The sequence below is a fragment of the Aythya marila genome (assembly GCF_965140915.1).
Source record: "Aythya marila genome assembly, chromosome: 3".
NCBI classification, from domain to species: Eukaryota; Metazoa; Chordata; class Aves; order Anseriformes; family Anatidae; genus Aythya; species Aythya marila.
Window position 1 is genome coordinate 116,163,790 of NC_139044.1, and position 16,524 is coordinate 116,180,313.

Consider the following 16,524-nt stretch of genomic DNA (forward strand, 5'->3'; position numbering starts at 1 on the left):
ACAGATCCGCTGACAGCAGCTTTGCATTTTTTAACAAAGGTTGCGAGAATGGCTTTCGAACCGAGATGCTGTCTAAACCCATCTCAGGCAATCTGTCAGCTTACAGGCTGGGTCCAATGAAAAGGAAAAACTTAACAGTTGGCATAGCAATAGAGCTCTGACACTTTTGCTCAGATTGCTCATCTCTTCGTGAAGGTAAACGGGGCAGGAGCCTTCTCAGCCCCGATGACACCTGCCAGGTACTGCCGTTGAGCACAGATGAAGGGCAGCTATCACGCAGGCAGCAGAGAACAAAGCTCTTTGGAACGAAGTGCTTATTTAAATCAGCTTTTGTGCTGTGGATTCCCGCTTCCCCTCAGCCAGCTGAGTCTCCACACGACGGCTCCCTCCTGCCTCCCCTTGTTCAGAAAGGTCACCGCTCTTCCCTTCTGGGCCCGTTTTGTGCTGCTCTTCGCTCCGACCGAGAGTCGCTCGAGCTATCTCGGGTCCACCTCTGATTTCAAAGCACGGCTTGGCGTTGCACGAGGTGCCTTCCAAGCAGCAGCTGACAAAGGCTAACTTCTAAAGGGCACCCTAATCAGCTTTGCCGGAGGCCAAAAACTTACAGATGAAATTACTGGAGCTGTAGGCCGTAGAAAAGAAAGTCGGAATTTGTTTGCTGCACATGCTATGAAACGGTAACCTAATACTCAACCAAATCGTGTAGCGTGCCCAGGGCCAGCTGCGGAAAGTATACAATTTAGCTCACCAGAAAGCATCCACCAAAGCCACATCAAATAAATCATATCCCCCAAATGCCCTTATCCTCCACTCCCAGCGAGCGAGGCAGCCACAGATAACTAACTCAGAAGCAGCTGCCTATGACACGGAAAATTCAGGAATGGGAGCCGCAGCTGTGGGGAATCTGAGGGCAATAGATGCCACAGCAAAGGGAACAGACTCGTCTAGCACGGCAGGAGGAGGAGAAGTACAACCCACCCCAGCCTGCTCTGTGAAACCGTACAACTCAGCACCGCGATAAAGCATCGGTGAACAGCAGCAGTGGAGGAATCTATGCCTTTTCTTTATTTATTTCCGAAAATACTTTTGTTGAGTTTATCACAAAAGTCATTTAACAACAAACGTCAACAAACAAACAAAAAAACGTACAAAAAAATTTGAAGTGACAGGAAGGATGAAACAAATGAGATAAAATATCGGAGGCGGTCACTTCCCCCCCCGCCCCCTCCAAAATCAGGAACTTTTTGCACTAAATATGGAAGAACAGAATTTTTCCTTGGGTTCCTTTGCTGAAGTTTGGTCCGTGGAGCCCAACATGTCCAAGGAAAAGCTTTGTGCCTCCGCCTGGTGTTTACAACAACCCACTGCCAGCAACCACCGCCCCCGGCCCCGAGGCTATGTAACATACTTCACAGTTTGAGTGTCGAGCCTGCCAAACTGTCTACAGCACGCTCCTAAAGCTTACAGGAAGGCTGTAAATCACAGCCCAGCATCTCCACCTCCTGTTGATGCACATCGGGGTCCGTCTACCAAGAGTTCATCCGAGGCAAGAGGCAGGTGCTGCCATAAATCCCCACGCACTGCAACAGAGCCGGGGTACCTACAGGCTTCGGAGTAACTTGGGGTCAGGGGGAGGCATCCTAGAGCAGTCTTTTCTCCCCTCCAGCAGGGAAGCCTACCAAAAATACATCTTCAAACAGTGAGTCAAGGGCAAGGGGACCTACGGGGAAACTGGAACTTGTTTTCTTTACCACTAACCCCAAAATGAGTAAGAAGAAAGAATCCTAAACAAAAAACAACATAACCGTAATGCCCCATAATGTAAGAGTCACTCAGACATTGTAAGTGAAATGCTACATCTGTTCTTCCTCAACCCCCTTCTCTTCCCAAGCCCATTACCCCAGCTATCTAAGACAAAAAGAGAGAACTACTGTCGGGTTTTTTCAAAAGCTTTCCTAGGCTAGGGCAGGAAAACCAAAAATCACACCAAAAATCACGGAGTACTCAGTCCCCGTAACGAACACAGACTACAAAAGCAGTCTGATGCCCGCAGGAAGGGTGCAGAGCAAGCAAAAGCATTACACCAGGAGTAGGAACTTGCAAGTTTTGCATAGTCTCTACCAGTTTCCACGCTGTGGCAGACAAGAGCTCCTGTTTGGGGTTGGGTTTGTTGGGTTTTCTTTTTTATTGCAGAAGACACGGGGCTGGACTGGATGGGGCGCAAGAAGAGCATCGACTCAGTCAAAGGGGGCTCTCAGCATCTCTACGCAAAGCAGTCGAGGACTGCTAAGGGCTTGAAATGGAAATTCCCCATCTGGGGGAAGAAATAGCTTTTTGGGCTGAGAAGAAGGCTTGGTCTGCTGAGAAATGCCGTGGACACAGAGGAGCTGCTGCAGGCTCGCAGCCCGGGGATGGTGTTTGCACTACAAGACGGAGACAGAAGCAGACAGACTGGAAACCTCTGGGACGAGGGTGAGTGCTGCCTCGCAGCAAAGGCTCAGCACAGAGAAACAACGGGGTCATGCCACGCTCAGGCACAACAGGAGGAGATTTCAGAAGACTAAAGACCGGAGGGCAAAAAACAAAACAAAACAAAACAAAAAAAAACCAACAAACAACCAACAACAAACATCAGCTCTAGGTTTAAAAAAACCAACCCAACCCAAAATAAGCAACGTGGAAATGTTTCCAAACCAAACCGTCCCTTTTACTGGTAGCTCTATGAAAAAAAAAAAGACAACATAAAAAACCAACAAACAAACAAAAATACACGGATGTGGCATATGCTGTACAGAAGTCGTAGAGAGGGAAGGCTTTCGGGTACACAGCACACGGATCTAGCACAGGAGGCTACCTGGCAACGTAAGGCACTTGGGATCCAACACACAAGTAGTGACTTCGTGGAGACGCAGGGTTGTGCAAGTGGGAAAGCTGCCTGAAGAGAAGCAGGCAGGAGGAGGAATCATTCAGCAGCCAGTTTTTTGGGGGATTGTTTGTGTCAGTTGTTAACAGAGCCAGTGCCCCAGCACTGTGTCCAGAGACGCTGGCCACCGGGTGCTCCTGGAGGGCACGTGGCAGTGGGTGGCTGGGGAAGGAGGAGGCAGTGGACAGGAAAAGCGTCTCGCACCAGACCTTTTTCCCCATCTTCCCTCACATGAAGCTCTTTCCCTGCCCTCTCATCACGTTGCACTGCCTCTGTTTGAGCCAAACGGTGAATTATCTGCCCAGCAAGGACTACAAGGAGCGACTGCAAGGTGCCATCAAGGGCTCTGCTCCAAAGTCTCCTTCCTCAGTTCTCCTGAAAAAGGGGGAAAAAATCCTTCCCCTAGAATCCTGCTGGTATCTCGTTTGACACCCAGAAGTCACAGAGATGGAGGAACAAGCAGAATTTGACCGACTGTACTCATGTCCCTACGCATTTTCTCCCTCCGGTGCCCAGCATTAGCTGAGGCTCAACACGGAGAGGAGGAGGAAAGGAAAAAAGACACCTACAAAAAGAGGGGGAGAAAAAAAAACAACTCAAAGTGTGGCAGAGAACCAACTGTCTCCCATTCCCCAAAATAGGGATGAAGAAAAAAAGTATGAAAGACAACTGTGCCAGCCTCACCGCACGAGAGCCCGAGCTCGAATCGCGCTCGGATTCAGCTCAGCCACCCGCGGGGCTGAGCGAGGGACACGCCACGAGACCACGCGTCCCCCCTGCCCACGAGGAAGGTGGGCTTCGATCCCGACTTGCGCACCAAAGGCTTCCCAGCCTCTCCCCGACCCCGCGCACCGCTCGCCTGCTCCTGCCGTAGCGACGCAGAGCGAAGCCCTACAGCCGGCTTTGCTGCACAAAAGGCACCAACAGCAAAGCCCGGCTACAGAAGCATCCCCGGAGGAGAGCTACGGGGTGAGAGGTGCCCCTTCAGCGCCCACCTGCCCAATCCAGGCTGGTGCACGGCACCCAAAGAAGCCCAGTGTCCCGTGAAACCCCAGGCAGAAGATGCTGCCCACCGGCAAAGAGGCAGCAGGGGACCGAGCCGGTGGGATTTGGGCTTCTCCTGCCAAGACGTACGGGTGGCAGCGGGCAGGAGCAAGAGGGAAGAGTGGTCTGCAGCCACAGCTGGCCTCTGAGGTAGGTTTGAGACAACTCCATCTGCCCACAGGTCAGGCCTTTCCTACTGCACGAGCTGCTCCTTGCAGCCGCCCTTCCTTCCCCTTCCACGTCACCTCATTCACAGCTCAGAAAGGGACGAAGGGGCTAGGTATTTTTGGAAGAAACCCTGCATTTGATAGCACCTTGGGTGGATACAGGCCGTGTATCCTTTGGAAACAAAGAGAAGCTGGTGGCTGCAGATGGCACGGCCGGACCGGTACGAAAGGGACAAGGAAGGCTACGGCGATAGCACGAGGGGCACAGTCCCATAAACGCAAAACCCCCTTGCAGCAGCCAGTTTGCTCAGCTGGACGTGGTTACGAGCCATGAGAACACCAGGTCCAGGAGGCACACGAGGCTGACAGGAGCTCAGAGCGGGGCAGGGCTCCAAGTTTCACCTGGACCTGAGGATATCACTGCCCCACGACAAGGCACGACGAGCTGCGGCACCCCGAGCCCAGCTCTCGCTGCTGGGAGGTCCAAACAACTACGGGGCGGTCAAGAGGATAAAAGGGACCCGGCTGTACCAGAAGAGCTGGGGCAAGCAAAGGCTAGGACGCGGGTCCTATAGGAAGAGGGATCTTATCTCCCTTCCCTGCTGCCCACATCTCCAGTATTAGCTCAAAACCAGGAGCTGGAGGAACCCTCCTCAACCACAAGACCATCGTGAGACAGGACACAACTGAGGTTCCTCCCTCAGTCCCTGGTCCCTATTTGCAGCATCGACAGCCCGCAGCACGTGCCAAGTGCTGGCCAGGTGTGCCCCAGGAGAGGCAACCCTCAGCTGAGATCACCCTGAGCCTCAGGGTCACAGAGCCCCAACGCTTTTCCCCAGGAGCCTGTTCCCATAAAAGACACGCGGAGCCTTCAAACTGCCACGGCCCTGACCCGGGGGCTCGGGGAAGCAGCACAGAGGGAGGGGAGAAGCATGCTGTAGAAACAAAAAAAAATAATAATAATGTTCGGAACCACCTACAATGCGTTTGTAGCAACAACGAAAAAAAATGACTTGAACAACAAAATAACCAAATACTAAAGTAGAAAACCAAAATTGCACGCTTATTTACGGTGGAAACGAGGAAGGCAAAACCAGGAGGCTCGGAAAAGGCTCCTACGAGGGGGAGGGAGCAGGGGAAGGGGACCTTTTTGGTTTTATTGCAAACGGTTCGAGAGAGCAAGAAAGGCAGGGAGGGGAGTGAGAGACACCTTGGGAGGACGACCTGTGTGTGCCAGCCGCTCGCGAGGCCCGGGAGGCCGGGCTGGTCCCTTAGTCCTGGTGTCTCGCCCTCCTCCCCAGGAGCTCCCCTCACTCCTTACGGCGACTTCAGCTTCTTGGTTCGTGGCGAGGTGCCGTTCTCCGCCTTCACCACTCCGTTTTCGTGGTAACCTGGGGATGGAAAGAGAGAAAACATCACCCTACTTCACCCCGCACGGCCCCAAACCTCAAACCCTCTCAGAGGACATCGCCCCACGCTCAGCAAGAGAGGCAGGTACCAAGGACACAGCTCCACACGGTGCCACCCCGGGGCCCGTCGATGCTCACCCGAGTCCCTCTTGAGAGGTTTGGCTTGCTGCTTGGCGCCGGCGGTGGCGGTGGCGGCTCGTTTCCGACTGCTCTGCTCGTGCCAGTACTCCCGCCAGCGCCGCAGCTGGAAGTGGATGAAGCGCCACATCACCGAGGCCTGGAAGAGGCACACCAACAGCAGCACACTCATTCTGGCAAGGGCGGAGAAGAGGCAGGCTGAGAAAAAAAAAAAAAGGAGCAGGGCCGCAACAAACCCGGCCTCCGACCCGCAGCGTTGGCCGAAGACCTCCAAGGAGCGGGTGGTCACCTCAACCAGCATCGTCCAACCCATCTTTGCCAGGGGAAACCAACCCCAGCTGCTCTCTACAAGGTTGGAAGGGAGCTTGGGGAGTCCCCCGAATCCTCAGGTGTAACCCATGGCTTGAAAAAACTTGGGAACGACTGGATGGATGCCAGGCACCAGTCCTAGCGATTTTGGAAGTGAAGCTGAATGGTGAGAAGGGCTCCCAGCCCTGGTGGGCAGATGGCAAGGCACAGGGAACCCATCCCCTCCTCTGCTCCCCACATCAACAGGCACCAAAACACAGCCAAGCAGATGGAAAAACTCCTTTCCGTTGACCACATCCCCATGAGCAGAGTTACGGGTGCAGAAGGGAGAACCTGCGAGTCCTTCCCTACGATGCCTGCTTCCACTCATCCTTTACAACAGGTTATTTCCCTCAATTAACAGCTTAATTTAATTGCTGCCGTGGCTCAGGAGCCTTCACCCCTGCTGGCTGCTTGCACACCTTCCCCGCTCAACAGGGCTTTCCCCTGAGTGGGTTTCAGATCCCCTCTGGGCTTTCCAAACTCAGCTTTTTTCACCCACGCCGGGAGAACAACCAAGGAACACGACGGGGGAGGTTTTCACATGCCAGCAGCCACGCGAAACGATGCAAAGAGGTAGCAGGCGGGGGACATCCCTACCTGAAGAGGATGTTGTTGAAAAGAAAACTGAAGAGATTCCCCCTCTCCGGCTCGAGGGCCTGGTTCTCCACCCGCGGCAGCCCGAAGCCGATGACCAAGATGTACAGGGTGAGGGTGAAGAGCTTGGTGACCACGAAGACAACAGCCCAGACGTTAAACCTGGAGGGAGAGGCAAGCAGAGGTGTCGGCAGGAGCAGCCTCCATGCCCCGCGGCCACCTTCCCAGCAGGTCACTCCATCAGCACGGCCCCTCGATGGCAGCACAAGGCCACAACACGCTGGAGAAGCATTTTGTAGACCTCTCTCCTTGCACATCCCACCTCCGAGCCCAGCACAAGCCCAGGGGCTCAACAGCCCCTTCCTCCTCCCGACTCGCCCGCTTACAGCTTCTCGTTGTTCTCGTCCGTGAAGTAGACCAGCCGGGCCATGTGGAAGAAGAATTCGGCTAAATACTGCAGCAGCAAGAGGATCAGCCCCAGGCGGCTTAAGCTAGGAGGGGGAAAAGAAATGAGTATCACTGGGCTGGTCAGCTTTGGTCCTTCACATCTGCCATCCCATAGCTGCAGCAAGCACCAGCCCAAAGCTGGCCGTCTGCCCCAAATCCCTGTCCCAAAAACATCACAGCAACGAGGAGATGAAGCAGCCCAAACCGGCAGCTTTACCACCATAAAAGCCCCTCGTCTACCATCCCGCAGCCAGAAGCTCAACTTCAGCCCAGCCGCCTTTCCTCCCTTTGACCCCCAACCCCGGCTGAAGCTTTTGGGGCAAAAAAATCCCAATCCTGCACAGCCCCGAGCCCGGGGCAGGGAGGCAGGGACTCACTTGAGGAGGTACGCGCCGGCGATGTGCGCCAGGTAGAGCGCGATGCACTGCAGCTGGCGGGGGATGTCCTCCTGGCAGGGGCAGAAAGCAGAATGAATCCCCTCGCCCCGCTCAGTCCCCACCTCTCCCGGATCCCAATTGCCCTAAAACCAAAGGGCAAAGAGCCTTGGGTCCCGATCCGGCTCTCACCTTGCGGACTTTTTGGAAGTAGAGCTCCGGCAGCGCGTGCAGCCAGTAGGCCAGCTGGCACAGGTAGAAGAACTTCACCTGGAACCTAAAAGACACGGGGTGGAGCTGTAGGGGCACGGGGGGATCCCCGGCCACACCACACCAGGCGATGCCCCTTTCACAGGCATCATTTCTGGGCTGAAATCATCCATTTGGCTGAGTCTGGGCTCTCTCCAGGGGTTTGTGCCCACGCTCTCAGCAAACCAAACTCTTGCAAAAAAAAAAAAAAAACAGAAGGGAGAATTCTCCCCCCACTTTGTTTCTACCATGGAAAAACAAAGAGCAAAGCAACCTGCCCGAGGTGCTGCGGCATCCAGGGTGAATAACCAAGCTGTGAGGACTTTCTTCACGAAGGCAGCCCTCCGGGAACACCCTCCCCACAAGCACAAAGGAGATGGCCACCCCCGGGATGCGTGCGGAGGGCGCTGCGCCGTCAGCACCCCGCTCCCAGCCGCAGGGAAAACCGTAGAGAGGAAGGAAGCGGTCAGCCCGAGAACAAAATGCCCTTGTGAGCGCTTACGGAAGATAAACATGCGGGTAGTTTTCCCACAAACTCCGGGGGTTCGATATGTATCCTTCCTGAAAAAGAGAAGAGAGGCGAGCCTTCAGCGAGGGAAATCAAGGCAGCGCGTGGGTACGGCGGGGTGGGTTAGTGCTGGAGTGAAAATAGGAACTGGGGGTGGCCCAGAGAAGGCCCCGAGGAGGAGCAGAGGCTGGAGCCCCTCTGCTCTGGAGCCATCTGAGGGAGCTGGGGGTGTTGGGCCTGGGGAGGAGAAGGCTCCGGGGAGACCTCCCAGCGGCCTGCCCGGGCCTGAGGGGCTGCAGGAGAGCTGGGGAAGGACTCACACACCCACAGAAATAATTCAAGATGCATTGCACAGTTTAATTCTCCACCCACACGCATTCCCCTGTCTTTGCAGGGCGGATTCCAGGGGCTCCCCTCTTGTTCCACACAAGCACAGCTCCTGCCACAGGGGTGCTGCGCTGGGCTTTGCTAGGATGTCCCATTCCATGCAGCCTAGGATAGGAACACGGCCTGCAGACCCCAAAAATGCCAGTCTGGAGGTGGCCGAGGTCCTCCAAGGAGGGCTGGCAGGACCCCTGAGCAGCAGGAGAGGACCTCTCCCCAAGCATCCCCAAGCCAGGTACCACAGCTGGACCCCAACCGGTAGCAGAGCATCCTCACTGCTTCACACTGCCAAATCCAGCCCATCTTCCCCACGCCGTCTGTTGTTTTTCCCTCCCTTTCTCCAAAAAAATACGAAACGATTCCACTCCAAGTTTTTCTCCCGTCTGTTTTGGGCTGAAACATCCCCAAAACAACCTGAGGCACTGCATGGTTTCCCTTTTTCTCTGCGTCCCCCACCACTGTCACCTCACCAAGAGAGGGATCACGGACATCTGCCCGTTTGCCCCAAATCCCTTCCAAGGTCAGCGAGCACAGAAGGACCCACAAGCTGCAGTCAAAGTAACTCATCCCACCCAGCCTTTCACAGGGCAAAATCAGCACATTTTTTTCCAGGCTTTTCTTCTTCTGCTCCCCATGCTCCACAGGGACCCTCTGTCCCTGCTACCGTTCTGCAGTCCCCTTCAAACCCTGGTCCTGTCCATGTTTCCACTCCCCCATCACATTGCTTAGGACCAACACCAAGTGTTTGTTGTTTTTTTTAACATCTGCAGGCGTGGAAAAGAGCTCTCAGCAGCACAAGGCTTCATCGTTACGCTGCTTCTCCAGCCCTGCTGGCATCGGTGGGGTGAGCAGATCCATGAGCAGCATCACAGGCACCAAACCTCAGGTCAAGCCCATTCCTTCCCCTATTTCTCACAGAGGTCCTGGGTTAAGCTTTTGCTAAAATGTGCCCATCTCAGCCCAAGGGCTGATCGTGAATTCTTTGCTCCCATGGGAGTTTTGTGCTCCGGACACCCAAAATTCCACCCGGGGCACCCCAAGTGCAGCCGGCACCGCGCCCTCACCGTCACGACGACGTACAAGCACCAAATCAAGGAGGTGAGGTGGAAGGCGACGAGCTGCCCCGACTCATTGAACTTGCTGTGTTTGACCTTGGAGAGATGGAGCCGCCTGTTGATTTTCTGGGATGGGCCCGAGGGAGAGAAAAGGAACAAGAAAACGTGAGCCGCCGGGCCAACAACCCTCCTTCCTCCTCTTCCTCCCCGTCCCAAGCAGCCCCCAGAGATGAAGGCTCACGCGTGGCCACCCCAGCCCATGGATCACACCAGAGCCGTGTTTAACTGCAGCAGGACCACGTCCCCACCACGGTATTTGAGATATTTCATCAACCCAAGACAACAAACACACTCACGTCCAGGGCATACTCCTGCACCACCGCGTGCAGGATGATGGCGATGAAGATGTAGAAGAGGATGGTGACCAGGTCCTTCAGCCCGTAGTGATACTGGACCAGCTCCCCGTCTGCAGAGAGACCAAACCTGGGGTCAAATCTCCCAACCCAACCCATTTCCTACATTTCCTAGGGCTTAAGTCTTCTGGGGTGGGGTTATTCTTGACACAGCTCGGCTGGGGCTGTCCGTTTTGGAGGCACAGAGAGGTGAGGACTGTGCCAAGGGCTGCAGGGCTGGGAAAAAGGGCTCCAGCCTGGGTTAAATCATCGCTAGAGGGGGGACAATTTCTTCTCTGATTGTCACACACCCCAAGCAAGGTGATTATGGAGCCCCTGGGATTCCTGGCAGCAGGGAGGGATAAATCACCCAGCACACAGGCAGCGGAAACTGTCTGGACCGGGCTCTGTGGGAGCGCAGACCACAATTTAATCTGGAGTTCCTCAACCCTGACATTCAGGAAAGTGCAGGGCAGACCAGCTGTCTCCCCTCGCCTTATTTTCTTTAATCCCAACCGCCCTCATCATCAGCTGGATGATTTCTCAGCTTCTCCTTAGTGGCGGCTTTCTGTGCCCCGAGCCTTTGGCCCACGCCGGTGCCCAAATCACTGCCAGGCTGGGAGGCAGCAGCCAAAATACAAGCAGGGACCGAGCCCTGCTTCCCCCTATTTCTGATTTTTCATGTCTCCTGTACCACCAGGTGAGACCCAAGCAGCCTACATTGGTGGAAGCCGATTTGGGGCTTCCCCATTTTGGGGATTTGGGGCAATCGCATGGGGACAGCAGCGCCTCTTACCTGCTGTGGGCACACTGACGTTGTACTGAGGTAAGATAAACAGGAAGGCTGTCTTGGCTGTGACCTGTCAAAAACACACAGGAGTTGGAGGGGATAAAGCAAATTCATTGATAAATTCATTAATTAATTCCTCTGCCAACTTTTGTTCCCCTTTCCTACCGTGCTGGGAAAGGGGATGCGAGCGGGGCAGAAGGGAGATGTGCAGGCAGCAGGTGATGGGAGCGGGGATTTGGGAAGGAGAAAGGGGTGGATAAAAGAGGGAAAGAGCTGGAGAAGCTAGCAAAGCCTGACGAGGGGAGATCCTGCTTCCTATTGAGGATTGAGGATTCCTATTGCATCCTTCTGGCAGCACCCACCCAGGTGTGACCCTTGCCGTGGCCTCACCGAGCTCTGCGTGTCCCCGTCCCTCTCTCAACCCCCAGATGAAATCAAACGAAATAAAACCCTTGGGATGAGACACGGGGTCCTCTGCAAAGCAGGGCTGCGCTGCTTGCTCTTCATTTATCAATTTTAGTTGAAGGAAAGAAAAACCCTGGCCGTGAAGCAGGAAGATTCGTGGCGAGGGGGCAGAGCCGAGCATCCCATCCCGCTGCTGTGCTTCCCCCAGACATCTCGAGAGCTGCAGGCTGTTAAAAACCCAGCTGGAAAGATTGCTTCACGTCTCGCTGGAAGGAGGTGGGGGGGGGGGGGGTTGAAAAAAAACAACCCAGGGGCTTTGCCAAGTGCTCCCGTCCCACCCCCAGGAGCATTGAGCAAGGGGCTGGAGCTCGGCTGGAGCCCGGCACTGAAACGCTCGCGGAGAAACAAGACGCAAAGTGCCCGAGGAGAAGGAGACCACGGGGCAGGATTTGGGGTGGTAATGGAAAAAATGCATCGCGTGGCTGGCTTACGGAGACGCTCCTGGCTCCTGCGAGCCTTGCTGGAGAGGAAAGAGAAGTTCCTTCACCCGGAGCGCTACGGCACGGCCGGGACCGTGCAGCCAAACCCCATGGCGAGCTGGTGCAGGGCACGAGGTAAATGCAGAGGCTCAGTGCTGGCCACGATGCTGCAGGGATGTGTTTTTGGGGTTTTTGCCTCTGTCTGGCTGCCACCCAGAGGTGGCACCCCCGGGATGAAGCCTCCTAACCAGCCAGAGGGGCCGTAACCAGCCCCGTGGGTGCTGGTGGGCATCACGGGAGCCTTGTTTGCAGTCTTTGGAGGCAGTCCCGGGGCTTTTTGAGGGCTCAGAGCATCCTCCCCACCACTTCGACACGAAGGGCACCTCCAGAAAGGGCACCTCCAGCTCCCCTGCAAGGCAGAGCTGAGGATTTCTCAGCTCGGGAAGCAGCTGGCGGTGCTTTTTGAGCTCACATCAAGCTCTCGGCCAGAGAAAGGAGAAGTTGGTAACGGGAAGAGCAGGGCGAGCATTATTCAGAGGCACAAGACCTGCAGCGGTGCTCGTTCCGAAACCACAGCCCGGTGAGGGAATTTTTCAAAGGTGGGAGCGGGATTCGTCTGGCCAAGCCACGTGGGGACCATATGGGAAATGCTCTACGCTCCTTGCTTGCTCCAGGCACCCCTGTGCAACCCAAAGGGGTGAGGACGATGCTCCTCACCCTGCCTGGCACGAGGGATGTGCTTAAATCAGGCGGATTTGGGAAGGTGGGATGCTCAGAGTGGCCTGGGCTGCTCCTCAGCCACGCATCAAAGCTGCACATCACCTGGGTTTGGTCTCTGATACAAAGCACCGAAGCTTCCCTGGCCCTTTTTTGATGTTTTTTTTTTTCCCCATGAGACAAGAATCCAACCAAAATCCCAGCTTCACGTGTACAAGCACGCAAGCTGCTTGTAATAAGGGACCCTGAGCGCACGCATCCGAGCACCTACCCCAAAATCCCAGGATCACAGCACAGCTGGGGCTTGGGGACACCCCTGGGTGCCCCTGTAGGGTGCCCAGCTCCATGGCCCCATGTCCTGGCGGCCATGGCCCCTCTCCTGCCTGTCCAGGTCCCTCGGGATACCAGCACCCTTTGGGGTCAATCAACCACGAGCATCCTTCCCCGGGGAAGCACCAGGTCACTCTCCAAAACCTGTCCCTGCTGCCTGCACCCCAAAACCTCACCCCGGTGGGATTTGTGGGGTCCCAGCCACGCTCCCGTTTGGGCTCCAGCTCCTCCCGAGGAAGGAAGCGGCTCCAAAGCCCTGGCGGGGGAGGCCGGGGGAGCTGCTGCAGCCCAAGCTGGGAAAATATTTCCCGGGCTTGAAAAACAACTTCTAATTACAGATAAAACACCATAGGGAGATTTTGCTGCGTTTTCTTCCCCTCCACCAGCCGGAGCGTTTGCTGAAGGAAAAACCACATCAGCCCCCAAGCTGGGATGGCTCAACCCGGGCCCCGTATGTACACCGGAGACCAAACTTTGGACCAGAGCCCTGGAAGGTAAACAGCCGCCTTCACAGCCCCTCCGCTGCCTGGGGTCACCAGCACGGCCGGGGAAAAGTCACTTCTGCACGAAATCCCGGCCTGTGACCCCATTCCAGGCAGCCTCGAGCCCTTCCAGGTCTGATATTGAACCCCAAATACCCTCAGCACACACTGAGCCCTGACCCCACGTGCCCACAGCAGCCGGTTCTGGGTGGGAAGGAGCCCTAAAACCGTGCCTCGGTTTCCCCATCAGGCACATATCGTGGCATCTGATAGAGAAATCTCCTGAAATGGCACGATTTCCCCCAAATTCAGCCTGTAGGGATGCTGCCCGGCCCCACAAAATGCGCCCTGATGCGAGCTGGACAGCTGGGGGCTCAGCCGAGCCCGGCTTCGGTTTCATTTTTCTGCCAAAAAGGGTGAAAAAGAAAAAAAAAAAAAAAAAAAGAAAGATATGCAAAGACGGAGAGCAGCTGTTTCGCGTTTCCAAACTTAAAATGGTTTGGGAGAAACAAAAAAAAACAACAAAAACCACAGAAACTTTTCACTGCCCTCCTGTGCATCCCCACAAGGTGCACGGCACACCAATAGCCAGCGCCCCATCCCCAAATCGGCCAGGGCAGCACCCCAAAAGCGGACTGGGCTCTTTGTGCCATCGATCCCCCGGGAATGGGAAGAGGTCGTGAGCCAAAGAGGATGCTGGAGGTGGATTTTGAGGCGGGGAGATGCTCGGCGAGCCTTGGAGCATCCCCTCCACCCCGCCCGGCGCGGGGCTGCCTGGGAAAAGGTTAAAAAATCCCGTTTGCGTGCCCCACAAACCCTCCCCTCCGCAGGAAACGGCCCCATTGTGAGCAGGACTCGGCCGTTTCCGCCGTCGGGAAGGTGGGAAGCCAGCGGGACCAGGGGGAGGATGAGGAGGAGGAAGGGCCGGGGATGTCACCGGGAGGTGACACGGCCGAGCTGCCACCCAAACTCACCGCGGGGGCGGCTTGGGGGGCGCGGGTGGCCCGGGGAAGAGCAGAGCAGGATTTCTCCTCCGGGGGAAGACAAAGCAGGAGGAAAACAAAATATAATATAACAGTAACAGCAGTGATAATAACGATAATGACACAAGAGCCCCCCAGGGGGGGTCACTGCTCGCATCGGAGAGGGGTTATTTTGGGAAAAGCAGCCCTCGGGGCGTCACGGCCCCTGAAATCCCACAAAAGCAGCAGCACCCCGAAAGCAGCAGCTGCGGGGAGAGAAAACCTCGTGGGAGATGCAACCCAGGCGATTTTTTTTTATTATTTTTTTTTTTTTTTTGCCCAACTTTGGGGCATTTGCGGGCAGTTTTGGGACGGGTGCCGGCCCTCCCGCCGGAGCTTTAGGAGCCGTCCCTTACATAAATCCGTGCCACGCACTCACTCAGCAGCTCATTCAACGCCTTTGCAGGAAGAAAAAAAAAAAAAAACACACAAAAAAGAAGTCAGGAAAAGGAAAAAAAATAAAAAAATAAAAGAAAAGCCAAGAGGAGGGGGCTGCCATCGGGAGGGGGGTAAGGAAATGGATTTCCTCCTCCTGCGATTTGCTGGGGAAGGAGCCTTTCCTCTTCTGCCAGGCTCCCCCCCTTCTCCCCGGCCACCCCTTTTCCCGTCCCCGGATTCCCTGTTGAAACGTGGCACTGGGCTGGAGGGGAGGGTTTGGGCAGGGTTTTAGGGGGGATCCGCTCCGGCCGCTGCCCACCCGAGGTGCCTCCACGTAGGGAGGCCGGAGAGGGTGAAGGCTGCGCGGCGGCCTCCAGCCCTCCCCTGTCTCCTCCCCGAAAAGAGGAGAGGAAAAAGGAAAAAATAAAAAAATAAAAAAATAAAAAAAAAATAAAAGAGAGAAAAGGGAGCTGGGAGAGGGAAGGAGCAGGGGGAGAGGCGGCGTTCAAGGCGCTGCTCGGCCTTTGTGGGGCTCTCACCAACCCAAAGTTTCCCTGCGGAGGACGAGGGGAGGCCGGGGGCCCAGGAGCCCGCGGTGCTCGTCCCACGGCACCTGGAAAAAGCACCTGGAAAGGGGACAAAGTGAAGGAAAAGCCCCAAAAGGAGACCTGGAAGCATCCACCGGGGCTGGAGGCTTCCTCGCAGGAGGCTGGGGGTTGAGGCAGCCGCCGGGCACGGGACGGGAGGCCGATGGTACTCAGGGAGCTGTGTGGGGCAGGGACCCTTCCCAGCAAGGGGAGGCAGATTTGGGGGAGCCAAAAGGAGAAGCGGGGTTGGCGAGCACCCAGCGGAGACCCGTGAGCCTCAGTGGTGCTAAAGGGTTTTATTTGGGGTGGGGACGGGGCACCCCAAAAGGCAGCGGTGGGGTCCTGCACACGGCTGGGTCCGTTTTGGGAGGGTTTGGGGGAAAGGGTCCCACTGGTGGTGGGGGGTGAATGGGGTGCCCTGGGGATTAATGGGGTGCCCCAAGGACTAATGGGGTGCCCCGAGGATTAATGGGGTTCTCCAACGATTAATGGGGTGCCTCGAGGATTAATGGGGTGCCTCGAGGATTAATGGGGTGCCCCGGGAATTAATGGGGTTCCCCAAGGATTAATGGGGTGCCCCGAGGATTAATGGGGTGCCCCGAGGATGGAGAGGGTCTGGTGCCCCAAAAACAGCGGGGACCTGCCCCACAGCCCCTAGAGGGAGGTATAATGGGGTGAGGGGCACCCAGGGTGCCCCATCCAGAGCAGGAGGGGGGACACACGGAGATGGGTGGGGGTGTCCCGAGGGGGGGACACGCGTGGGAAACGGGACCGTGGGGAGTGGGGGAGCCTTGGGGGGGGCGTCGGGGGGGCTCTCACCTCGAACATGAGGGCGATGAAGACGCTGAGCACCAGGCAGAAGCCGATGTCGGCGTGGTTGTGGATGAGGAACTCCTGGCTGAAGAGCGGGTGGCTCTTGGCTCGCCTCCGAAAAGCCATGGCCGGCCCGGTACCGGTACCGGCACCGGCACCGGGAAAGCCACCGGCACCGGCACCGGGACCGGGACACACCCGGGAACCGGGGCTGGGCACCGGGAGCCGCCTCCCCAAAAACTTCCCCGGGCCCCGCACAACTTCGCGGAGCTCCGCCGCCGCCCCGCGCAGGCGCCGCCGCCCCGCAAACCCCTCCCCGGTCCCACCCCCGGCTGCTGGGCTGGACACGGCCCCCCCCGGGTCCCCTCCGTGTCCCTCCGTGTTCCCTCCATCCCCCCCGTGTCCCCGTCCCCCCATCCCACCCGTGTCCGCGCCCCCATCCCTGCGCCCCCCATCCCTGCGCCCCCCATCCCCGCGCCCCCCCCG

The 16,524-nt window shown here is 56.6% G+C and overlaps 1 protein-coding gene across 2 annotated transcripts; it reads right to left on the reverse strand.

Moving 5' to 3' along the window:
- Positions 1–19: 19 nt before the first annotated feature.
- Positions 20–16,320, reverse strand: TRAM2 (translocation associated membrane protein 2). Of its 2 annotated transcripts, none has more exons than XM_082756707.1 (11): positions 16,045–16,320; positions 10,832–10,895; positions 10,000–10,109; positions 9,653–9,769; positions 8,199–8,257; positions 7,640–7,724; positions 7,451–7,521; positions 7,013–7,117; positions 6,630–6,788; positions 5,682–5,787; positions 20–5,525 (listed from the first exon to the last, which is right to left on the reverse strand). In XM_082756707.1, the coding sequence occupies exons 1-11, from the start codon at positions 16,162–16,164 to the stop codon at positions 5,502–5,504; spliced, it is 1,020 nt and encodes a 339-aa protein (XP_082612833.1). In that variant the 5' UTR covers positions 16,165–16,320; the 3' UTR covers positions 20–5,501. The 2 variants fall into 2 exon arrangements, with proteins under 2 accessions (XP_082612833.1, XP_082612832.1); XM_082756706.1 differs by having other exon boundaries at positions 22–5,525; positions 5,682–5,854.
- Between the last annotated feature and the right edge of the window lie 204 nt (positions 16,321–16,524).